The sequence below is a fragment of the Oncorhynchus masou genome, chromosome 21 (genome assembly GCF_036934945.1).
Source record: "Oncorhynchus masou masou isolate Uvic2021 chromosome 21, UVic_Omas_1.1, whole genome shotgun sequence".
NCBI classification, from domain to species: Eukaryota; Metazoa; Chordata; class Actinopteri; order Salmoniformes; family Salmonidae; genus Oncorhynchus; species Oncorhynchus masou.
Genome location: NC_088232.1, coordinates 30,394,243 through 30,420,369, shown reverse-complemented (window position 1 = coordinate 30,420,369; position 26,127 = coordinate 30,394,243). Strand labels below are relative to the sequence as shown.

Genomic DNA, 26,127 nt, shown 5'->3' with positions numbered 1-26,127 from the left:
ATGACATGAAATGGAGATGAGTGATCTGACTTCAAGGATTGATCCTTTGGTTTGGTGTTTGACAAGAACTCTTACTTGAGGTCATCAATGACTTTGGCCTGCTCGTTCAGCTCTCTGATGTCCACTATTCTTTTGTTTAACTTCCCTCTTCTTGGATCTAAGATCTGGTTGCCCACTGCCGCCTGCCGCCTGAGGTCTATGGTCTCCTGTGGAGTATAAAGGACAAATTACAACCTGTAATTCACATATTACACCACATCATGTTTATGTATTTTTATAACAATCACCACAATTAAATAACCTAAATTAGATTACACCTCCAACCTGGGTTATTCACACCACAAAACTAAGGTATTAAACCAATAATTAATTATTACACCAAAGTTACACAGCCACATTTGACATTTTAATCATTTATCCAGAGCGACTTACAGTTAGTGCATTCATATTAAGATGAATGGTGAAAGAACCACATATCACAGGCATAGGTGAAAGAACCACATATCACAGGCATAGCAAGTAAAATTCTCCTCAGTAAGGTAGCCATCAGTAGAGTCAGGGAGGAGGGTGGGTCAAAGTGACGAGGAGGATTATTTAAGATACTGTTTGCTCTACCGTCCTAGCTTCAGGGTGAAGCTGGTTCCACAATTTGGACAGAGAAGGACAGGACAGAGAAGACTGGGCTGAGCGAGAGCTGCCCTCCCATAGGGTGGGCCAAGAGACCTGAGGTGGCAGAGCGGAGTGCTCAGGTTGGGGTGTAGGGTTTGAGCATATTGAAGGTAGGGAGGGGCAGTTCCACTTGCTGTTCCTTAGGTAAGTGCCATGTTCTTGTAGTGGATGCGAGCTTCAACTGGAAGCCAGTGGAGTGTGCGGAGGAGCGGATTGACATGAGAGTACTTGGGGAAGGTTGAAAACCAGGCGGGCTCCAGCGTTCTGGATGAGTTGCAGGGTTTTGAAGGCACAAGAGGGGAGCCCAGCCAACAGTGAATTGCAGTAGCCCAGACAGGAGAGGAGACGTGCCTGGATTAGGACATGAGTCGCTTCCTGTGTGAGGTAGAGATGTTGTAGAATCTACATGAATCTGTAGGAGCGAAACACTGCTTTGATGTTTGCAGAGAACAACAGGGTGTTGTCCAGGGTCATGCCAAGGTTATTTGCACTCTGGGAGGGCGACACTGTGGAGTTGTCAACCGTGATGGAGAAGTCTTTGAGCGGGCAGGCCTTCCCCAGGAGGAAGAGCATCACCGTCTTGTCGAGGTTGAGGTGATGGGCAGACATCCAAGTTGAGATATCTGCCAGGCACGCAGAGATGCGTGTCACCACTTGGGTGTCAGAAGGGGGGGAAGGAGAAAAGTAGTTGAGTGTCTTCAGCATAGCAATGATAGGAGAGACCATGTGAGGATATGACGGAGCCGAGTGACTTGGTGTATAGAAAGAAGAGGGCCAAGAACCACGCCCTGGGTGACACCAGTAGTGAGAGTGCGTGGTGTAGACACAGATCCTCTTCATGTCACCTGGTAAGAGCGGCCTGCCAGGTAGGATGCAATCCAAGAGTGTGCAGAGCCTGAGACGCCCAGCCCTGAGAGGGTGGAGAGGGGGATCTGATGGTTCATGGTGTCAAAAGCAGCGGATAGATCTAGGAGGATGAAAACAGAAGAGAGAGAGTCAGCTTTGGCAGTGCGGAGAGCCTCCATGACACAGAGAAGAGCAGTCTCAGTTGAGTGACCCGTCTTGAAGCCTGACTGGTTAGTGTCAAGAAGATTGTTCTGAGAGAGAGATAACGAGAAAGCACTCTCAAGTGTTTTGGAAAGAAAAGAAGGGATACAGGTCAATCGTTTTTGACGTCAGATGAGTCTTGTGTTGGTTTCTTGAGGAGGGGAGCGACTTGGGCCATTTTAAGTTAGAGGGGACGCAGCCAGTGGACAGGGATGAGTTGTTAAGGGAAGTGAGAAATGGGAGAAGTTCTCAGAGATGGTCTGGAGAAGGGTGGAGGGGATGGGGTCGAGCGGGTAGATTTTCAGGCAGCCAGACCTCACTAGTCACAGGATTTCATCTGGAGAGAGAGGGGAGAAAGAGATCAAGATGCAGGGTAGTTCTGTGTGAGTGAGACCAGTGGACTTAATAGGCTGAGTGATGTCGTCAATCTTCTTTTCAAAGTGGTTGACAAAGTCGTTCGCAGAGAGGAAGAGGGGGTGGGGGTGGAGGAGAAGGTGGAAAAGAGTTGACCAGGGTTAGAGGAAGAAGCTTGACATTTTGAGTGGTAGAAAGCTTTAGCAGCGGATACAGAGGAAGAGAAGGTAGAGAGGAGGGAGTGACAGGACAAAAGGTCCTCCATTTAAACTTAGCTGTCTGCTGCCCTGTTCTGTAAGCTCGTAATGAGTCACTTAGTCACGGAGCAGGAGGGGAGGGCTGAGCCGGCCGGGAGGAAAGGGGACAGTGTGAGTCATTGGATGTGGAAAGGGAGGAGAGTAGGGTCGAAGCGGCAAAATCAGGAGGAAGGAGGGAGAAAGATTCACCACCTTAGTCACATCTTATACTCACACCAATTATCATGTTATACACATACATAAACAGCAGAAAAATATGTGAAATGAAAGTCACCATCCCCATAATACTAGAGACCTTTGGGACCGATTGGTAACCCAATTCTCAGATGAGGGAGTTAACACAACATGTGTAACCAGGTGAAAAGAGAACTAGAAGAGCCTAAACCCCAAAGAGTCAATTGCTAAGTGACCATATTATTTTTGCCATAGGGATGAGCATGGTTATCCGAATATCTGAACGGACGCTAGTTTTTGAATACTTGCGAGAGTATTCATAAACATAATAATCTATTTTAACAATGAAAAGGCGTTATTAAAATTAAATAAAAGTATATAAGTGACATTGCTACACACAAGGATATACCATGACATTTGACATTCTTAATTCAATAAAAACACACACTGTAGTCTACATGGGGTTTGTTGTTATTGTCAGCCAATCAAAGTGGCACTAGTCAGTGGCTCCATGTGTAGTAGCAAGCAGCGTTGGAGATCTCTAATCAACACAAAATGGAATTGAAATTACATAATTAAGTTAGCTAAATGAGAAGTAGTAGTCTACAAGGAGCAACCATCGGCAATCATTAATCTGAATTAAGGACAGGAAGTGCAGCAAAATTGCCTCAATTTCTGCATGAAAGCAGAGCGGCACCTCTCCCCCAAGTCACGCAGGTTATGTATTTACATGCATTTCAGCTATCCAGATCAAATGTTATGATATTATTCTAATTGTGAACTTGATATTATTTGAATTGTGCCCATCCCTAGTTTGCCGTTAGTTTGTTCTCCAAATACACAATTGCTACGAGCCCTCTGACATTATCACAATTCATTGAGTCACTTAGCAATTGAAATCCATTCTGCAGCTTGAAATCTGGATCATAGAGCCTTAATGTTACCCTTAGCGTGATTAACGTGCCTAGAAGGTAGGACAATAGAGAGTGGGGCAGTTGAGGATGGGCTACAGTACATACACATCCCCAGGATAGGGGTCTGGGAGCCCTGGCCATGTTCCCTCTGGACGGGGGAAGGGCATAGTCGTTTAGGTAGTCGCCTGGTACCGAGACACTCTGGACACTGGGGCTTTTCAGGCCCAGGATGCTGTTTACCAGCCGTGTCCTGAACGTGAGCCTAGGGCTGCTGCACTCTCCCTCTGGGCTCCCCTGCAATCAACGGGATGGATACGCCCAAAGCAAGGTTCAACTGGGTGCATGGACTAAGCAGCTTGGATAGCTTTTAGTGCTGTCACAGTGGTTGTAATGGGTTGAACAGACATGCAGTCTTGACACTCAGTACTTTTTTACATTCTTGACACACAGTCAGGGATTTTACACACGCACACAGAGCTACTATAATCTCTAACACAATCATAGTGCTTTAACAGCCTCTTAAATCGTCTTGTGGTAGTAGTGCACCAGAATCACAGGCATTAACAAACTCACAGGATACAAACACACTCAGAATTGTACAATTCACATGTTCAAAGTAATACACAAATGTTCAGTATTGTTATCATGGTTAGGGAAATACTGAAAACACTGACCATATGGATGGTCGGCGACATGGTGTCGGCCTCATCCTCATCAGACAAGTTGACCATGTTGATTGAGTTGAGGTCAGCGATATCATCCACATCCTCCTCTCCTGTCAGCGAGGTCAGTGTGTTGCCTAGGGCGTTGAGACGCTTGCCAATGTTGGGGTCCATGTGGACGTCGATACCACACATTTTCCACAGCACGTTCAGCGCCCAGGTGCCTGCACTGCTGCTTTCTGATGGTCGCACAGGGAGGGAGGGACAATATTATCCTACACTAAATCCATCTATCACTCACTAGAATACAAGTATCTTGCTCAGAGAGAAGAAGAAAACAGCTGTGATGTGTTTTGGATAAAAGCTTGACAACGTTCACAGTCAAACTAACCCCTTTCATAATATACACAAGGCTTGATGCCCATTATCTATGCAGTACCTACCTGCTGACAGCTGGCCTGTGGTTCTGGAGCACACTTCATATGTGCCATCTGGAACAACACCTACAAAATCAACACATTCAAATATTACATTAATAAGAGGACCGGCAGTGTAGGGGACCGCACTGTAGGAAGTTAGGCACATCTAGAGCTTAATTAGGGTGGTATATCAAAAACTATCGGTCTCTTTGGTACTCAATATATGGGTGAAGCTTTAGACTTTCCCTATGTATTTTGAATGTACTTATTCTATATAAAGTCATGTTCTGATGTTAAACTTAAAAACTCAGCTTTCCAGGCCCAGCTCTAAATAGACAAGCCGTCTCATTCCCTGACTTCATGCATTTGCAATTCCATTCTGTATGTAAAAGCCAACATCTTGCGGTCCAATCACTCACAGGCGTTCATGATCATGTCTCCACGGATCTCAGGCTTCCAGTCGTCCCAGGAGGTCTCAAAGCCCTCGGCGAAGCGGATGCAGAAGTTCTTGAAGTGGCCCTTGCTAACCAGCGACTCAGAGGAGCAGGCGGTGATCAGCGTGCTCTCGATGGTCAGCACCAGGGCAGAGCCCGTGTCAAAGTCAATGCTGTGGTTGGCCTGTGAGGATCGAGGTTTGAGGGTGGACGGGGCAGTAAGATGTTAAAGTTAGGTTACCGGATAAGTCTAGCACAGGGATAACATTAAGGTTAACAGTCAGTCATGTGTTAGGAATAGGTGAAGGGTTACGGTAACATTTTTATTTGACGGTCTGTTTATATTAAATAGTTTGTTAAGAATTAAACTCAACACACTTAAGGCCTGTTAGTTATCCATGCATCATATTATGATTAGAGGTGTTTGTAATGATTCATGAAATTATATGAATTTATACACAGGTTTTCTGCTAGAAACCAAATAATGGTTTACTAATGGTTAAAAAGTATTTAATAATGGGTTATAAGCATATTGGCCAACCTTCAAATAAAGTATATTACTTAGGAATAGGAAATGTGCCTGTGTGTAATGTTGAAAAACATGGAAACATCCATTTAGCTCCATGGAAACATCCATTTAGTTGATGCGTAGTTAATGCAGTTGTGACGTTGTGCATGTCATAACACTCATGATAACAATAAAGTACCTGTACCAATTGACCGTAACGGAGAGACATTCAACCAGTCAAACAATTTCAAGCTTCATTAAAGTTATGCCAGTTGTATCAATAAAATTGCTGGTTGCCTATAACCTGTTATGTCAGCATTGTGTCAAGATTGCATCACAAACATTTATAACAGGTTGTTACAAGTAAAACAGTAATACATCATTGAATAACATCACACAAGTGTTCACAAGAGATTGAATAGATTGTAAGTTACTTTTCGTGCATATTTTTGCGGGCCTACAGATCTGCTGGCCCCAGCTTCAGAGCGAATGCCTTCGAAACCTGGTATATGTCCTTTCTATGGAGATAGGAAACACAATTATAACTTTGACTAACTTGTAAGAGAAACAACCAGGGACTGTGGATGTAGTCATCAAATTCCAACTTCGATTAATCCTTCAATTAACTATTTTCCACTATTAGTCAGTCATTCACCAATTCACAAATGAAATCTTTAGCATTTATGAAGACATTTACCTTGAATTAATTTTGCAATTTGCTGCTAATGCAAAGGAAACTGCACTGAAAAACCTTTCTCCACCATTCCCATGTTTGCTATGTTTCCAAGGTTATCAAGATAGGCCCAATTGTATCTATTCAGCTACATACTAATGCAGCTAGTTACACTTTATTCACAAAAATGGTTTACTCCTACATACAGTGAGTCACGTGGCCGTGGCTTGCTGAGCAGGCAGACAGACATCGAGGCATTCAGTTACTGATTGAATGAACATTAGAATGGGCAAAACGAGTGACCTAAGCGACTTTGAGCGTGGTATGATCGTCGGTGCCAGGCGCGCCAGTTCCTTATCTCTGAAACGGCCCGCCTCCTGGGCTTTTCACGCACTACAGTGTCTATGGTTAACTGAGAATGGTGAGACAAACAAAAAACATCCAGTTAGCTTCAGCCCTATGGGTGCTTGTGATGACAAGTCTAAGGAAAACGGCTATCGCAGCATTCGACCACACAGCGTTCCACTCCTATCAGCTAAAAACAAGAAGAAGAGGCTCCAGTGGGCAGGCGATCACCAACACTGGACAATTGAGGAGTGGAAAAACATTGCCTGGTCCGATGAATCCCGGTTCCTGTAGCATCATGTTGATGGCAGAGAATTTGACATTAGCAGCATGAGTCCATCGCCCCATTCTGTCTGGTGTCAACGGTACAGGCTGGAGGCGGTGGTGTAATGGTGTGGGGAACGTTTTACTGGCACATGTTAGGTCCCTTGATACCAATTGAGCAACGTTTCCATGACACAAAGAATTTAGGCTGTTCTGGAGGCAAGTGGGGTCCGACAGAGATACAGTGGGGCAAAAAAGTATTTAGTCAGCCACCATTTTTAATGAATTTATTTGCAAATTATGGTGGAAAATAAGTATTTGGTCACCTACAAACAAGCAAGATTTCTGGCTCTCACAGACCTGTAACTTCTTATTTAAGAGGCTCCTCTGTCCTCCACTCGTTACCTGTATTAATGGCACCTGTTTGAACTTGTTATCAGTATAAAAGACACCTGTCCACAACCTCAAACAGTCACATTCCAAACTCCACTATGGCCAAGATCAAAGAGCTGTCAAAGGACACCAGAAACAAAATTGTAGACTTGCACCAGGCTGGGAAGACTGAATCTGCAATAGGTAAGCAGCTTGGTTTGAAGAAATCAACTTTGGGAGCAATTATCAGGAAATGGAAGACATACAAGACCACTGATAATCTCCCTCGATCTGGGGGTCCACGCAAGATCTCACCCCGTGGGGTCAAAATGATCACAAGAACGGTGAGCAAAAATCCCAGAACCACACGGGAGAACCTAGTGAATGACCTGCAGAGAGCTGGGACCAAAGTAACAAAGCCTACCATCAGTAACACACTACACCGCCAGGGACTCAAATCCTGCAGTGCCAGACGTGTCCCCCTGATTAAGCCAGTACATGTCCAGGCCCATCTGAAGTTTGCTAGAGAGCATTTGGATGATCCAGAAGAAGATTGGGAGAATGTCATATGATCAGATGAAACCAAAGTATAACTTTTTGGTAAAAACTCAACTCGTCGTGTTTGGAGGACAAAGAATGCTGAGTTGCATCCAAAGGACACCATACCTACTGTGAAGCATGGGGGGTGGAAATATCATGCTTTGGGGCTGTTTTTCTGCAAAGGGACCAGGATGACTGATCCGTGTAAAGGAAAGAATGAATGCGGCCATGAATGCGGCCATGTATTTTGAGTGAAAACCTCCTTCCATCAGCAAGGGCATTGAAGATGAAACGTGGCTGGGTCTTTCAGCATGACAATGATCCCAAACACACCGCCCGGGCAACAAAGGAGAGGCTTCATAAGAAGCATTTCAAGGTCCTGGAGTGGCCAAGCCAGTCTCCAGATCTCAACCCCATAGAAAATCTTTGGAGGGAGTTGAAAGTCCGTGTTGCCCAGCAACAGCCCCAAAACATCCCTGCTCTAGAGGAGTTATGCATGGAGGAATGGGCCAAAATACCAGCAACAGTGTGTGAAAACCTTGTGAAGACCTACAGAAAACATTTGACCTCTGTCATTGCCAACAAAGGGTATATAACAAAGTATTGAGAAACTTTTGTTATTGATCAAATACTTATTTTCACCATCATTTGCAAATAAATTCATAAAAAATCCTACAATGTGATTTTCTGGATTTGTTTTTCCTCATTTTGTCTGTCATAGTTGAAGTGTACCCATGATGAAAATTACAGGCCTCTCTCATCTTTTTAAGTGGGAGAACTTGCACAATTGGTGGCTGACTACATACTTTTTTGTCCCACTGTAGGTGTACGTAATAAACTGTCCACTGAGTGTATATAACCAACTAAATTTTAATAAAGTCACTGAAGTTATTAAAAGTGACCAAATTACTACTAGTATATATTCATTCTTCTATATTTTGTTTTTATAATTGGTTCTGATTCAAATGAACATTGTGACAAAAAATGGTTGTAAAAAAGAATAACACATATATGGGAAAACATAGGATCAGCTCTTTTGCGAACGAGATGACCCATGATTTGATGATTACTCACACTGTGTGCCACTTTCAGACAAGCATATTTCTTACAATTTAGCTCATATCAATGTAATACACAAACAGTTTCAGGACAAGGTCTGAAAGAGAAAAACATTAACAAAATATGAGTCTAAGGGTCAAAGAATAAATTTAACACCATCAGGGTTGTTTTAGTAAAATACACAGTAATGAAATAACTGTTATTTGTAATATGTAACTATTCTTAGTAACATTGTGTGTCCAAGACGTGTGCCCTCTTTCTCTACAAGCCCCAACATTCATTAATATACAGTACTTAAAAAGTATATATAATTTTAACATGCCACATTGCAAAGGCTTTCTCCCGAAAACATTAGGGTGCAAAATAAAGGACCATGTTTTTAAGATCATCATTCTCCTCCTACCAGTGAGTTGTTAGTGATGGGCAAACAGATTCCAAGGTCGTTGACGGTGAGCTGTAGGAACAGGGTGCTGAAGGCCTGGGCTGAGGTCTGCTGGATGCCTGGCAGCTTGTCCACCACCTCCTTGGTGGCCATGTGGATGTCTTTGTTCAATGCCAGACGCTGCTCGTTCCAGTTATCGTAGGCCGCCTTGTAGTTCAGCCAGAAGAGTACAGCTGCAACGAGAAGGGAAACAGTGATGAAGTTTTCTATAACGATTTTCTTGGGGAGGTTATGCAATTTAGAGAATTAGATTCCGAGAACCTGAAAACTTATTAAGGCCTGACCTCTGTCAAAGGCCACAGGCTGAGCAAAGACGATTGGCCGGTTGAGAGTGATGAGTACTGCCTCTTTGTCTGAGGAGCCACTGATCTCCTCCTGAAGGGCGTTCCGTAAGCCAATACGAGTGCGGAAGTAGGCCACCTGGTGGAAGTCTGAACCCGCCTCCTCGTACACCTGTGGAATAAATAAATAGTTATCTCACACAAAACAGGGGCAGACACAATACTTTATTGATCCTCAAAAGGAGGAATCTGATTGCAGCAGCTAATTGAAACAAACACAACCTATAATAATTCGCTGTAGTCTACCTGATGTTTGACTATTTGGCCCAGGGCGAGGTTCAGGTCCACTTGGCACTTCCCAAACAGTTTGAGGTAACTGCTGCTGCCGCCGGGCTGGGCTTTACATTGGATCCTGTTGGAGAGCTCCAGCTCTATCAGCCCTGTCTCGAAGCGCACCGCTCTCATGGATGGAGTGGTGGCTGTCATCTGGATCCCCTGCAAACCACAAGAATTCAGGAAAAAGTAATCAGTTTCATTCCTGTACTCAAGCAATAAGTAACAAGAATGTAAACTGCAGCACATTTCTTGTTTTAAATACTGGTACCTTAAACATCAGACTGAGTGAGTAGAGCAAAATCTTGGGCTTGTCAGCGTCTGTTGAGATGTCGTGCTCATTCCACAAAGGGATGGGCTGCTCTCCTCCTGCATAGACAAACATTTAACCCAAAGTGTCTAAGCAAAATACTGAAACACAACAACAACTTTCAATGTCCTTGTGTTATACAGCGGGTCAGACCTGATACTTTCTGGATGACCTCATTGACTTCCTTCATGAAAACCTTCTGCAGGAACACCAGGTGGTTCAGGAGGTCCGTGGTGAGGTTGTGCTCAAAAGAACCAATCTACGTGAAGGGGGATTGAAATGAATGAAAATAACAGAAAGGCACACAGACTGAATATGCTACCAATTACCACTTTATGGACAATGTTTCGATTCACAAGTATCTTCGTCAGGTCGAACGGACTGAGTACTCACATCCACAAATATATACAAATTTCACCCCGCATGAGCATTACACGCGACGCCAATTTATATCTAGCTCAAATAATATCCAAACAAATGAAAAAAAACTATCAAAATAGAACAAAACTGCGTTGACATATATTTTATATTAATAAAAGGTATAGTCTGCAATTCCTGGAGCTACTCTACTTGAATATGGCAGCCTCACCTCAGCCACACAGCGCAGGTAATTCCCCTGGAGATAGTTGCCCTGCTTCATGGGGATTGGGAAGTCGTCAGTAAAATCAGAGTGGCCCTCGTGGTCCTCCATTATGTATTCTCCAGACATGGTGACTGGCGGGAGGTTGAGGTTGGCCGAGGGTGGCATGGCGGACATGGTGTCCACCGGGGACACCTTGGACTGGAAACACAACTTGTGGTTGGGCAGCTCAAACGTGAACCTTGTCTGGGCTCCTGCAGAGAACAATGAGTTTATCAATCCACTCAGAATTAAATTAAGATGCATTGTCAGACCACAAATAATACGATCCTCATAATACAAGTACAATATCCCATTACCCCAGTCGAAGGTTAAAGCTGGGTGCTAACTACTGTGCCTTCAAAAAGTATTCATAGCCCTTGACTTATTCCACATTTTGTTGTTACAGACCAATTTCAAAATGGATTAAATAGATTCGCTCAACCATCTACACACAATACCCCATGTTTCTATACATTTTTACACATTTATTGAAAATTAAATACAGAAATCTCATTTACATAAGTATTCATACCCCTGAATCAATACTTTGTAGAATAACCTATGGCAGAGTTTACAGCTTTTGGGTGTGTCTGTATCAGCTTTGCACATCTGGATTTGGGGATTTTCTCCCATTCTTCCCTTCAGATTTTCTCGAACTCTGTTAAGTTAGATGGGGAATGGCAGTGAACAGCAATCTTCAAGTCTTTCCACAGATTTTCAATGGGATTCAAGTGCCTTTTTGCAAACTCAAGGCATGCTGTCATGTTCCTTTTTCTAAAGGAGGCTTCCGTCTGGAAACTCTCCAATAAAGCCCAGATTGGTGAAGTTCTGTAGAGACTGTTGCCCTTCGGCATGTTCTCCCATCTCAGCCAAGGAACTCTGTAGTTCTGTCAGAGTGGTCATTAGGTTCTCAGTCACCTCCCTGACCAAGGTCCTTCTTGCCCGGTTGCTCAGTTTGGTCGGATGGCCAGCCTTTGGCAGAGTCTTTTTCCATTTCCCAATGGTAGAGACCACTGTGCTCTTGGAAACTTTCAACACTCTAGAAATGGTTTTATACCATTCCCCAGATACACTACATGGCCAAAAGTATGTGGACTCCACTTCAGATTAGTGGATTTGGCTATATTTCAGTCACACTCGTGGCTGACAGGTGTATAAAATTGAGCACACAGCCATGGAATCTCCAAAGACAAACATTGGTAGTACAATGGCCCGTACTGAAGAGCTCAGTGACTGACTTTCAACGTGGCACCGTCATAGGATGCCACCTTTCCAACAATCTGGGTTTGGCAGATGCCAGGGGAACACTACCTTCCCCAAAGCATAGTGCCAACTGTAAAGTTGGGTGGAGGAGGAATAATGGGGATATTTTTCATGATTTGGGCTCGGTCCCTTAGTTCCAGTGAAGGAAAATCTTAACGTTACAGCATACAAAGACATTCTAGATGATTTTGGGGAAGACCCTTTCTTGTTTCAGCCTGACAATAGCCCTGTGCACAAAGCAAGGTCCATACAGAAATGGTTTGTCAAGATCGGTGTAGAAGATATCTTGACTAGCCTGCACAGAGCCCTGATCTCAACCCCATCAAATACATTTGGGAAGAATTGGAACACCGACTGGGAGCCAGGCCTAATCGCACAACATCAGTACCTAATGTCACTGATCCTCGTGGCTGAATGGAAACAAGTCCCCGCAACAATGTTCCAACATCTAGTAGAAAGCCTTCCCAGAAGAGTGGGGGCTGTTATAGCAGCAAATGAGGGACCAACTCCATATTAATGCCCATGATGTTGGAATGAGGTGTTCGACGAGGCATGTACATGTAGTGTAGATGCCTCATAACAATTATATCTTGGAGATCCAAGGACAGTTCCTTGGACTTCAGTGTATAGTTTCTGCTCTGACACGCATTGGCAACTGTGTGCCCTTATACAGACAGGTGTGCTTCTTTCTAAATGTCAAAACAATTGTAATCAAATAGTAGTGACATCTCAAGGATGATCAAAGCAAATTGGATGCACATGAGCTTCATTTGGAGTGTCATAGCAAAGGGGTGTGAATACTTACAGTACCAGTCAAAAGTTTGGACACACCTACTCATTCCAGGGTTTTTATTTATTTTTACTATTTTCTACATTGTAGAATAATAGTGAAGATCAAAACTATGAGATAACACATGAAATCATGTACTAACCAAAAAAATGTTAAACAAATATATAAATATTTTATATTTGAAATTCTTCAAATTAGCTACCCTTTGCCTTGATGACAGCTTTGCACACTCTTGGCATTCTCTCAACCAGCTTCACCTGGAATGCATTTCAATTAACAGGTGTGCCTTGTTAAAAGTTAATATTTGGAATTTCTTTCCTTCCTAATGAGTTTGAGCCAATCAGTTGTGTTGTGACAAGGTAGGTGTGGTATACAGAAGATAGCCCTATTTGGTAAAAGACCAAGTCAATATTATGGCAAGAACAGTTCAAATAAGCAAAGAGAAATGACAGTCCATCATCATTTTAAGACATGAAGGTCAGTCAATACAGAACATTTCAAGAACTTTGAAAGTTTCTTCAAATGCAGTAGAGAAAAAGCATGAAGCGCTATGATTAAATTGGCTCGCATGAGGACCGCCATAGGAAAGGAAGACCCAGAGTTACCCCTGCAGCAGAGGATAAGTTCAAAAGAGTTACCAGCCTCAGAAATCAGCAATTAACTGCACCTCAGATTGCAGCCCCAAAAAATTCTTCAGAGTTCAAGTAACAGTGGACTCCCGAGTGACACAGTGGTCTAAGGCACTACATCTCAGTGCTAGAGGCGTCACAACAGACACCCTGGTTTGAATCCAGGCTGTATCACAACCGGCTGTGATTGGGAGTCCCATAGGGCGGCGCACAATTGGCCCAGCATCGTCTGGGTTTGGCCGGTGTAGGCCGTCATTGTAAATAAGAATTTATTTTTAACTGACTTGCCTAGTTAAATAAAGATTTAAAAAAATACTACTAATAAAAATAAAAACAGACATCTCAACATCAAATGTTTAGAGGAGACTGTGTGAATCAAGCCTTCATGGCCGAATTGCTGAAAATAAACTACTACAAAAGTACACCAATAAGAAGAAGAGACTTGCTTGGGCCAAGAAACACGAGCAATGGACTGATGTAAATCTGTCCATTGGGCTGATGAGTCCAAATTTGAGATTTTTGGTTCTAACCGCCATGCTTTTGTGAAACACAGAGTAGGTGAACGGATGATCTCCGCATGTGTGGTTCCCACCAAGAAGCATTGAGGTATGATGGTGTGGGGTTGCTTTGCTGGTGACACAGTCTGTGATTAATTTAGACACTTAACCAGCATGGCTGCAACAGCATTCTGCAGCGATCCGCCATCCCATCTGGTTTGCGCTTAGTGGGACTATACTTTATTTTTCAACAGGAGAATGACCCAAAACACACCTCCAGGCTGTGTATGGGCTATTTGACCAAGAAGGAGAGTTTATGGAGTACTGCATCAGATGACCTGGCCTCCACAATCACCCGACCTCAAACCAATTAAGATGGTTTGTGATGAGTTGGACCGCAGAGTGAAGGAAAAGCAGCCAACAAGTGCTCAGCATATGTGGGAACTCCTTCAAGACTGTTGGAAAAGCATTCCAGGTGAAGCTGGTTGAGAGAATGCCAAGAGTGTGCAAAGCTGTCATCAAGGCAAAGGGTGACTACTTTGAAGAATCTCAAATATATTTTTGCATACATATACTTTTTTGGTTACTACATGTGTTATGTCATAGTTTTGATGTCTTCACTATTATTCTACAATGTAGAAAATAGTAAATATAAGGTGGTGTGTCCAAATTTTTGACTGGTACTGTAAATTAGATATTTCTTAATTTAATTTTTAGTAATATTGCAAACATTTCTAAAAACACGTTTTAACTTTTTCAAATCTTTTTAATACATTTTAAATTCAGGCTGTAACAACAAAATCTGGAATAAATCAAGGGGTATGAATACTTTCTGAAGGCACTGTACCTGTCATGCCGTGACTCTTCATGCGGCCCATCTTGTACTCAGCCTTGAGGGAGGGCAAAAGGGCTGCTCCTATGGTGATGCCGTCCATCATAGCGCTGAACTTGAGGACGATGGGCTTCTTCTCAAGACCCTCTGGCAGCTGGGGGAACTCATTGGCCTCCACAGGGGTCTGGTTGATGCTGGACGCCTTGTCAGAGGGCTGAGGGGTGGGGGTGTCTTCCCTGTTGGGGGGTGACCTAAAAGAAATAACATAGTTCAGGATGAAGATATTTTGCTTAGTCCATGAAGGAAATTCAGAGGAAAGAAAATGGTTCTCTCACTGAAATGCTTTTCTGTCATACAAGACACATAGGTGAGGACCACACTGAGCAAGCAGTTCTGCCTACCCAGCCCCAGTTCTTGGGAGGGGCTCACCTAGGAGATACCTATAGATTTCAATGGGACTCAAAGTTTAAATAATACAATATCCTATGAATAATACAACAATTTCCTCCTAGACTCACACGTTGGACGGCTGGCGGATGAGGTCGGAGATCTGCTTTGAGAGCTGATGGGAGCTACGGACCATCATGCTGTGCAGTGTGGCTGGGTGCTGGGGGATGTTGATCATGATGGCGCCCACCTTGAACACAGCTGCGTTGTTGGTCTTCAGGCCCCGCTGAGCGCTGTACAGGGCCTGGGACTTAGCTACGTTGCATTTCACAACCGTTCTGGAAAGGGCAGAGTAGAGTGTCAGCGATTCTAATATGACTGTTTGACAACAGGTTAAGACAGGACAACATCTATAGAACAACAATGTACAAAAAGTGTTTGGGTCATTTTTGTTAGACAGCAGGCATACTACACACTAAGAAGCACATAACGACATCCATGTTATGGGGGCATAAGAATGACAGGGTTTTATAGGCCCTTCCATTACGTTGCCAAAAAAATCAACAATAAATTAGATCACGATTACAGGATGAATCGCTGCGATATAGCTGATCTAAAAAGATACTCTAGCCGCTATACACATGAAGGAAGGAACACAGAAACAGGAGAAAAGTACAGTGGGGGATTACCAATCTAACACGATGAAGGACAATAACACAGCTAGAACTGAAGAAACACTGCGTTACCACAGACTCCAGACAAAATGAAAGTTGTGTTTTAACTAGGTACTACTGTGGCATTGCTATGATGTGCCAAGGTGCAGTAGTTATAAACACATACAGAAACTCTTGTTTGGCTGTGCTGGTAGGAGATGTGGGGAAATCCTCCAGTCTATGTAAAATGATGGAAGAGAAAGCAGGGAAAGTAAAAAAAGAGAGCAAATGAAAAATTGAGTATTCACGCAGAGATACTGACAACAGACTAGATTAGAATAGCTATCCACCTTCCTTCGCCTGCCAAAAGTATTTCCAGTGATGCCAGCAGAATATTTGCAGTAATTTGAATATTTCTAGGATTTGATTACTGTGAAGTAACTGTAGGAATAACTCACACAGTATGTTGACATGCAATCAATGGCACAGTGGGGTAGGAAATTAAAACGTTCCATATAATTATTTTTTACAAGTTATCAAAATGACAGGCAAATGAACTAGAAAGGTTATTTTAGGTCTTACAATTCACAGAGACCTAATGCACACTATCAAACTTCAAACCTCAATACAAAAATGCAAATGAAGCAGCTATGTGCCTAAATTTGAGCAGTACTTACTGAATGTCTGGTGTTATACCCTCCAGGAGCACAATGTTAACTCCTCCTATGTGGGCTGATGCACAGGTTTCTGTCATCTTCTGGTGCAGTATGTCTGAAAACAGATTTTTGGAGATATCATCCAGATATGGTACTGCAAAATGTAATACAAAGAGGCAGTGTATTGAATTAGTGACGTAAACCAAGAGCTAATGGTGCGCCGGTCACTGGTTTGTTCACCCGAGCCGGAACGCAATTGTTAATAACAGATCCGCTCGCGCCCGACTATATGTGATAAAGTGAAAATCTGAGGCTCGCACTCCTATGTTAACGTTGTAAAAAGGATGATAGTATCGCCAGCTTTGTTATGTGTGATTGTGAATATCTATACAAATTCAACAGTCACACGATGGGGACCTCAAATAGGCCTGTCAAGGGAACTGCAGCCTGCTGTTCAGATCGGTTAAATTGAAACTGAAATCTGGGTTGTAACTGTAGGGTTATAACCTCTGACATAGCCTTAATGTTAACTCCTGCAGAATTAAGCATTTCTTGCAGTAAAATTATATACCAAATGTAGGCCAAATTTGGACTCGGGAACAGGACTAGAGAAATATGTTCTCTTCCTTTTCAGCATCGTGAGAGAATGCGAAGTTAGATCGTTATAAAATCATGCACCCCCTGTCAAAAATGGTTACGTTGTCTCTGACTGTAGACTACAGCGCATTTTCTATGTTAGCAAGTTAACAAATCTTTCCTAAACATTACTTTTCTGGCTCTCCCTTCTCTTTATTTCACAGCTTTTCTCCTATTGAATTCAACATTGTCCTTTTTTCCTCTGTGGATCGACATTAACTTTTTATGCCCGTTCCCAAAAGCATATGGCAATTGGTGTAGGCTAATTGGCACACTTACAATTACGCCCTGAAGCTTAGACTTACGCTCTAATGTCAGATAGCCTAAAATAATGAAAGAAAAACCTCAAAGTATCAAATCAAATCAAATTTTATTGGTCACATACACATGGTTAGCAGATGTTAATAGGAGTGCAGCGAAATGGTTGTGCTTCTAGTTCTGACCATGCAGTAATATCTAACAAGTAATCTAACAATTTCACAACTTCCTTTTACACACAAGTGTAAAGGAATGATTAAGAAAATGTACATAAAAATATATGGATAAGCGATGACCGAACGGCATAGGCAAGATGCAGTACATGGTATAGAGTACAGTATATACATATGAGATGAGTAATGTAGGGTATGTAAACATTATATAAAGTGGCATTGTTTGAAGTGACTAGTGATACATTTATTACATCCAAATGTTAATTATAAAAGTGGCTAGAGAGTCTGTATGTTGGCAGCAGCCACTCAATGTTAGTGATGTCTGTTTAACAGTCTGATGGACTTGAGATAAAATATGTTTTTCAGTCTCTCGGTCCCAGCTTTGATGCACCTGTACTGACCTCGCCTTCTGGATGATAGCGGGGTGAACAGGCAGTGGCTTGGGTGGCTGTTGTCCTTGATGATCTTTTTGGCCTTCCTGTGACATCGGGTGGTGTAGGTGTCCTGGAAAGCAGGTAGTTTGCCCCCGGTGATGCGTTGTGCAGACCTCACTACCCAATCCTTACGGTTGTGGGTGGAGCAGTTTCTGTACCAGGCAGTGATACAGCCCGACAGGATGCTCTCGACTGTGCATCTGTAAATGTTTGTGAGTGTTTTTCTTGACAAGCCAAATTTCTTCAGCCTCCTGAGGTTGAAGAGGCGCTGATGTGCCTTCATCACCACGCTGTCTGTGTGGGTGGACCATTTCAGTTAGTCCGTGATGTGTATGCCGAGGAACTCTAAAAAAAATTCCACCTTCTCCACTACTGTCCCGTCGATGTGGATAGGGGGGTGATCCCTCTGCTGTTTCCTGAAGTCTACGATCATCTCCTTTGTTTTGTTGTTGTTGAGCGTGAGGTTATTGTCCTGACACCAGACTCCGAGGGCCCTCACCTCCTCCCTGTAGGCTGTCTCGCCGTTGTTGGTAATCAAGCCTACCACTGTTGTGCCATCTGCAAACTTGATGATTGAGTTGGAGGCGTGCATTGCCATGCAGTCATGGGTGAACAAGGAGTACAGGAGAGGGCTGAGAACACACCCTTGTGGGGCATCGGTGTTGAGGATCAGCGGGGTGGAGATGTTTCCTACCCTCACCACCTGGGGATGGCCTGTCAGAAAGTCCATGACCCAGTGTCACACGGCGGGGTCGAGACCCAGGGTCTCGAGCTTAAGGACACGTTTGGAGGGTACTATGGTGTTAAATCTGAGCTGTAATCGATGAACAGCATTCTTACATAGGTATTCCTCTTGTCCAGATGGGTTAGGGCAGTGTGGTTGCGATTGCATCGTCTGTGGACCTATTGGGGCGGTAAGCAAATTGGAGTGGGTCTAGGGTGCCAGGTAGGGTGGAGGTGATATGATCCTTGACTAGTCTCTCAAAGCACTTCATGATGACGTAAGTGGGGCTATGAGGCAATAGTTGTTTAGCTCAGTTACCTTAGCTTTCTTTGGAACAGGAACAACGGTGGCCCTCTTGAAGCATGTGGTAACAGCAGACTGGGATAGGGATTGATTGAATATGTCCGTAAACACACCAGCCAGCTGGTCTGCGCATGCTCTGAGGACGTGGCTGGGGATGCCGTCTGGGCCAGCAGCCTTGCGAGGGTTAACACGTTTATATGTTTTACTCACATTGGCTGCGGTGAAGGAGAGCCCGCAGGTTTTGGTAGCGGGCCGTGTCAGTGGCACTGTATTGTTCTCAAAGCAAAGAAGTTGTTTATTTTGTCTGGCAGCAAGACATCAGTGTCCGTGACGAGGCTGGTTTTCTTTTTGTAGTCTGTGATTGACTGTAGACCCTGCCACATACGTCTCGTGTCTGAGCCGTTGAATTGCGACTCTACTTTGTCTCTATACTGACACTTGTTTGATTGCCTTGCAGAGGGAATAGCTACACTGTTTGTATTCGGTCATGTTTCCAGTCGCCTTACCATGATGAAAAGCAGTGGTTCGCGCTTTCAGTTTTGCACGAATGCTGCCATCAATCCACGGTTTCTGGTTGGGGAAGGATTTAATAGTCACCATGGGTACCACATCACCGATGCACTTGCTAATAAACTTGCTCACCGAATCAGCGTATACATCAATGTTATTATCTGATGCCATCCGGAACATATCCCAGTCCACGTGATCGAATCAATCTTGAAGCGTGGAATCAGATTGGTCGGACCAGTGTTGAACAAACCTGAGCACGGGCGTTTCCTGTTTTAGTCTCAGTCTATAGGCTGGGAGCAACAAAATGGAGTCGTGGTCAGATTTGCCGAAAGGAGGGCGAGGGAGAGCTTTGTATGCATCGCGGAAATTAGAGTAGCAATGATCCAGAGTGTATCCAGCCCAGGTCACGCATTCAATAGGAGCTTTGTTTTCAGATTAGCCTTGTTAAAATCCCCAGCTACAATAAATGCAGCCTCAGGATAGGTGGTTTCCAGTTTACATAGAGTCCAATGAAGTCTTTCAGGGCCGTCGAGGTGTCTGCTTGGGGGGGGATATACACGGCTGTGATTATAATCGAAGAGAATTCTCATGGTAGATAATGCGGTCGGCATTTGATCGTAAGGAATTCTAGGTCAGGTGAACAACAGGACTTGAGTTCCTGTATGTTGTTATGATCACACCACGACTCGTTAATCACAAGGCATACACCACCGCCCTTCTTCACACATCGGCGTGATGTGTGAAGAAACCGGGTGGCTGTACGGACTGATAACGTATCCCGAGTGAGCCATGTTTCCATGAAACAAAGGATGTTACAATCTCTAATGTCTCTCTGGAAGGCAAACCTTGCTCGAATTTCATCTACCTTGTTGTCAAGAGACTGGACATTGGCGAGTAGTATACTCAGGAGCGGTGGGCGGTGTGCCCATCTATGGAGCCTGACCAGAAGACCGTGCCGTCGTTGTTTTGGGTCGCCTACTGGGATCCGATCCATTGTCTTGGGTGGTGGTCCAAACAGAGGATCCGCTTCGGGAAAGTCATATTCCTGGTCGTAATGTTAGTAAGTTGGCGTTGCTCTTAAATCCAAAAGTTCCTCCCAGCTGTATGTGATAAGACTTAAGATTTCCTGGGGTAACAGTGTAAGAAATAATACATAAAAAAACGAAATACTGCATAGTTTCCTAAGAACGCGAAGCGAGGCGTCCATCTCTGTCGGCACCAAACACATGTTACATTACTGTAACTCAGTAATATAGCCTATATAAATTGCAAAATAATTGCAAAGAAATTAGACATTTATGGATGTTTTCAGATAGGCTATCGTTTTCTCTTCACCCAACCCGCCCGCCACCCACCCTTCATCCACACAGTATTTAATAACCCTAAACACGCTCGCCCCACAGATATAACCTCAGGGACTGCAGGTTATGAGTCAACCCACACATCACTACTAAGAGCCTCACCCTTCATCTTTTCCTTGAGTGTGAAGCTGCCGTGGATCTTCTTCAGCTCTGCCTCCATGGTCAGGCCCCCGATGTCGGCCTCCAGGTGGGTGCGGTTCACCATGCCGATGCCAAACACGATGAGGGTGACGTGCTGTGGCTCAGAACTCACCAGGCTGCGCCGTCTGCCCCCAGCACCTAGCCCAGATGAGGGCTTGTTAGTGGGGGTGGTGGGGTCCTCCTGCTCGTTCTCAAAGATCACCCTGCACAGGGGCTCCGAGGGACTGCGGCCACCGTCTGCACAGATCACACACAAAAAATACTTTTAATAATTTATATTTCTAAGTGCCTAGGGGGTAGGGGCTAGAGATGGGTGAGGGGGAGAGAGAGCCTTACCCGAAAGGCAGTTCTCAGGGGAGCTCTTCTCCAGGATACCCGTGGGGTCAGAGATGAGGGAGTAGAAGTTGAGCAGCTTGTACATGTTCTGCCAGCACTCTGCAGAGGGCTCGCTCTGCTCTGACACTGTGATGGAGTCAGAGTCATCCATTTGGATGGCTGTGTGGTCAGCTACGTCCCGAGAGCCCTTCCGCGACACCTTCATCAATTGATTCATTCAATTTACCAATAGAAACAGAGCATACATCATCTGATAGATCACTGACAAATATATACTGAACAAAAATATAAACGCAACATGTAAAGTGTTGGTGCCTTGTTTAATGAGCTGATATAAAAGATCCCAGAAATGTTCCATACGCACAAAAAGCTTTTCTCTCAAACTTTGTGCACAAATTTGTTGACATCCCTGTTAGTGATAATTTCTCCATTGCCAAGATAATACATCCACCTGACAAGTGTGGCTTATCAAGAAGCTGATTAAACAGTATGATCATTACACAGGTGCAGCTTGTGCTGGGGACAATAAAACGTCACTATAACATGTGCAGTTTTGTCACACAATACAATGCCACAGACAACTCAAGTTTTGAGGGAGTATGCAATTGTAATGCTGACTACTGGAATGTCCAACAGAGCTGTTGCCAGAGAATTTAATGTTAATTTCTCTACTATAAGCCGCCTTCCAACGTTGTTTTAGAGAATTTAGCAGTACGTCCAACATGGCCTCAACCGCAGACCATATGTAAGCACACCAGCCCAGGACCTCCACATCCAGCTTCTTCACCTGTGGGATCGTCTGAGCCCAGCCCCCCAGACAGCTGATGAAACTGTGGTTTTGCACAACCAAAGAATCTGCTTGTCGTCCTCATCAGGGACTTCACCTGACTGCAGTTCGGCGTCGTAACCAACTTCAGCGGGCAAATGCCACCTTCGATGTCCACTGGCACGCTGGAGAAGTGTGCTCTTCAGGGATGAATCAAGGTTTCAACTGTACCAGGTAGATGGCCGACAGCGTGTATGACATCGTTTGGGTGAACAGTTTGCTGATGTCAATGTTGTGAACAGAGTGCCCCATGGTGGAGATGGGGTTATGGTCTTGGCAGGCATAAGCTACGGACAATGAACACAATTGTATTTTATCGATGGCAATTTGATTGCACAGAGATACCGTGATGAAATCCTGAGGTTCATTGTCGCGCCATTCATCACCTTATGTTTCAGCATGATAATGCATGGCCCCATGTCGCAAAGACACACCAAAAAATGTAATACAAAATTAATACAAAAATTGAAGCTGAAAATGTCCCAGTTCCTCTAAGGCACTCCCCAGACATGTCCCCCATTAAGTATGTTTGGGATGGTCTGGATCGATGTGTACGACAGTGTATTACAGTTCCCGGCAATATCCAGCAACTTCGCACAGCCATTGAAGAGGAGTAGGACAACATTTACCAGTCTCAGTCAACAGCCTGATCAACTCTATGCTCTGCAATAAGGCAAATGGTGGTCACACTAGATACTGACTGGTTTCCTGATTCGTGAAATCAATAGATTAGGGCCTAATGAATTTATTTCAATTGACTGATTTCCTTATATGAACTGTAACTCAGTAATATCTTTAAAAATTGTTGCATGTTGCATTTATATTGTTGTTCAGTGTACATACAACATTCCAAAATGAAGACACATACTGGTTGATGTACCTTGGAGGTCCGACGCTCCGAGCGACCCAGCGTGTTGCGTCCCCGGGGCTCCCTCCGACCCAGTGTGTCCAATCCTGAAGGGGGGCCGTTGGGTGGTTGACCCCCTCCTCCACATCGCTTGCTTCTCTGAGCCGTGTTCCCGCCGCCAGCCCCACTCCGCCCGGCTCCGTTGATGCTTCCCCGTGAACTGCGGCTGAAGTCAGAAGAGCGGAAGTGTCGGTAAGGCCTTGCCTTGAAGGTGGGCGTGGGGGAGGCGGAGCCGGCGGTGTAGCGACTCAGCTTGATGTCTGTCTGCGTGGCCTTGATGTCGTCCACCATGGTACTGAACTGGTGGATGAGGCGCACCAGGGCCATGTCCACACGCTGGCTGATGGCCTGGCAGGCGATGGTGAAGTCGCAGTGGAAGGTGTTGTAGTGGCGCCGGTTGAGGTCGTGAAAGGCGAAAGGAACGGCCGTGGAGTTGGGGGGGCCAGTGCTGGTAGACTTCTCCATCAACACAGAGTTTAGACTGAAGGTCTCGATCAGCAGGGCCGGTTTGAACTCCAGCGGAGGGAGGTTAGGCATGCCCTGTCTGCAGGGAGAGATGGAGAGCAAGATTACTTATGAGTGGTAAATAATGGGACAAATAATAACCAGGCATACAGTATCTTTATTTAGATCAAATGTTAATAAAAGGTTAATTTACCTTTTGGAGCGTTTGTTCTTCCGCTCCTTGGATGTGTCTGAGTCCACAATGTCTGCTCTGAGACACTCCAAGGTGCCGGAGAAAGAGAGGTGCTCTCCAAAATACATCTTGTAGCTGAGAGGAGTGGTATCCTGCGCCTGGATCCCTGTGTGACTCAGCAGAGGCTTGAACACAACCTGTGTGAATTGAGGAAAGGGAGAGGGAATCATTAGATTTATCACAAACACAAACACCCGCACTCTCAACAGGTTACCTGTGCGTCAGCGAGCTGCACAGCGGCGGGACACTGATTGCCCTCCTCGATGTCGGCCATCATTATGTCATCCTGGCTGGTGCTGTGCTGAGAGTGCTGTGACTGTGTTCCATCAAGAGTGTTCTGGTCGCTGGACAGCACCGTGTTGAAGTCTGATGCTGATGGGATGGTGGGGAGGTTACAGGTGATGCCTGAGGAGCAATGGGTAACAGACACTTAGGGTGCCCTTTTTTGACATTCTTCTACCGTGAGCTTCGGGGTTGGTTAGCGAGCTGCGCAAAACATTCCCTCTACCTGTCTGCAGGCTGTTGTGCTGGGAGCGGTTGATGGGGGACTCCTGGGGTACAGCATTTGCTCCGCCCCGGTTGCCCACAGCGTTGGACATCCAGTTGTAGAAGCTGACAGAAGAGGGCTCTGACAGCAGGGGGTGTTCCGTCAATACATCTGGGCCCACACTGTTACCTAAAGGTGGGCACAAACATGTAATGTTGCAGTCCAATTCTCTACCAATTCTCTATTATTGTGGCTCGAAAAGGATTAGAACTAGTATAAAAATATGGTGAAAATTCCATATAAGCCATACTTTTCGACAATGTTCACACTTTGGGGACGAGGGTATGTAAAGGGAAGGCAACCCAAGTCTGAACCAGGTGTGGGAAATCCGGGTCTATCCCATGGTAACGTTCTAAGGACAATGGCAGTCTACCTGTGCTCTTGGTGGTGGGATCGTTCCACTGGGGTGTACCCTCCAGCAGGTTGTGCAGGCTGGGGAAGCTGCCAGTCAGGTAGCTCAACAGACTCTCCTTACGGGGACTGTCCTTGGCAGGCATGCCCACGCGACTCACATGGGCAGGAGAGTCAGCCGCCGTGTCCCCGCTGGTGTAGCTCAGCGACTGGTATGGGTGGGAGCCCTGAGGAAGACACACACCCATATCAATAGTGTGAAAACAAATGCTTTCATATTGTATACTAATGGAAAGTGGTACTTCCCTGTTGCCCCTGTCCACCTATATATACTGAAAAAAAATGTGACCCGATTCAGGAAACTAGACGTATGTCGCAAGTCACGACTTCACAGGAGAGCTGTTTGAATGTACAGATATATTTTTATGAAATTGAGCTTTTTGGCAGAAATACCTTCACGAACATGTGACCTTTCATGTGCCTTAACAACAAACTTGTATGCCATCTGTAAATATGACTAAAATTGTTAAAATTACAAGCCTTGTTGGTTAAGCCACAGAAAAAGATAGCAACCTTCCAACTAGCCATGATTGGCTGAGATAATGAGTGATACAGGAAAGATAGCTAGCTACATTTTCAGATATTACACGTTTTTAATTTTGACAGAAAGTGGTTTAATTTCAAGCTAAAGTGTACTGTTAGCTAGCTAGCTAACATAACGTGGTCTATGTACAACACCCGTTGAATATGGTTGGTGTCAGAAAAAGTATGCAAAAAAGTGTAATGAAATTGTTGCCAGCAGAGTTGGTTAGGCTGTTTTCATGTTATCCAGAGGTAAGCAAATCATAAGCCAGAGCGTAAAGTGTGCGCTCCAAGAGTGAAACGTGACGGGTGGGGATAAAGTTAAGAGGGTGTGAATGATGCTGAATGGGTGTAGACAAAAAATAGCTCTTCACTAGATACCAAAACATTCAAAGGCGATTTTTCTCAAAAGTGAGTTTATCAACTTTCAAAGCAGAATTACTTTCCCATTGTTCCTCAAATGCAGTGTATGATATACCATTTTGTAGCTATGAGTCTCTACTTTTATCCAATGTAAAAAAAACACAATTTCGCTACATAAGACCGAATTCCAGGTGGTGAGTCACAAATATAAATGCGACATGTAAAGTGTTGGTCCCATGTTTCATGAGCTGAAATAAAATATGCCAGAAATGTTCCATATGCACAAAAAGCCTCTCTCTCTCTCTAATTTTGTGCACAAATTTGTTAATATCCCTGTTAGTGAGCATTTCTCCTTTACGTACAACCGGCCTCACAACCGCAGACCACGTGTAAACACGACAGCCTAGGACCTCCACATACGGTTTCGTCACCGCCGGGATTGTCTGAGACCAGCCACCTAGACAGCTGAAGAAACTGAGGAGTATTTATGTATGTAATAAAGCCCTTTTGTGGAGGAAAAACATTTTGATTGGCTGGGCCTGGCTCCTCAGTGGGTGGGCCTATTCCCTCCCAGGCCCACCCATGGCTGCAC

At 44.5% G+C, this 26,127-nt stretch overlaps 1 protein-coding gene across 1 annotated transcript in view; it reads right to left on the bottom strand.

The window, feature by feature from the left end:
* LOC135508102 (bridge-like lipid transfer protein family member 1) overlaps positions 1–26,127 on the bottom strand; it is a 124,472-nt gene that overhangs the window by 34,824 nt on the left and 63,521 nt on the right. The window contains 23 exon segments of the mRNA XM_064928051.1: positions 76–206; positions 3,521–3,709; positions 4,090–4,316; positions 4,521–4,580; positions 4,916–5,114; positions 5,873–5,956; positions 9,095–9,306; positions 9,418–9,586; positions 9,721–9,909; positions 10,019–10,116; positions 10,211–10,316; positions 10,647–10,891; positions 14,706–14,941; positions 15,209–15,415; positions 15,918–15,968; positions 16,408–16,501; positions 20,888–21,163; positions 21,263–21,461; positions 22,969–23,539; positions 23,654–23,829; positions 23,907–24,097; positions 24,201–24,368; positions 24,613–24,817. Of these exon segments, the coding sequence (XP_064784123.1) occupies positions 76–206; positions 3,521–3,709; positions 4,090–4,316; positions 4,521–4,580; positions 4,916–5,114; positions 5,873–5,956; positions 9,095–9,306; positions 9,418–9,586; positions 9,721–9,909; positions 10,019–10,116; positions 10,211–10,316; positions 10,647–10,891; positions 14,706–14,941; positions 15,209–15,415; positions 15,918–15,968; positions 16,408–16,501; positions 20,888–21,163; positions 21,263–21,461; positions 22,969–23,539; positions 23,654–23,829; positions 23,907–24,097; positions 24,201–24,368; positions 24,613–24,817 (4,283 nt within the window).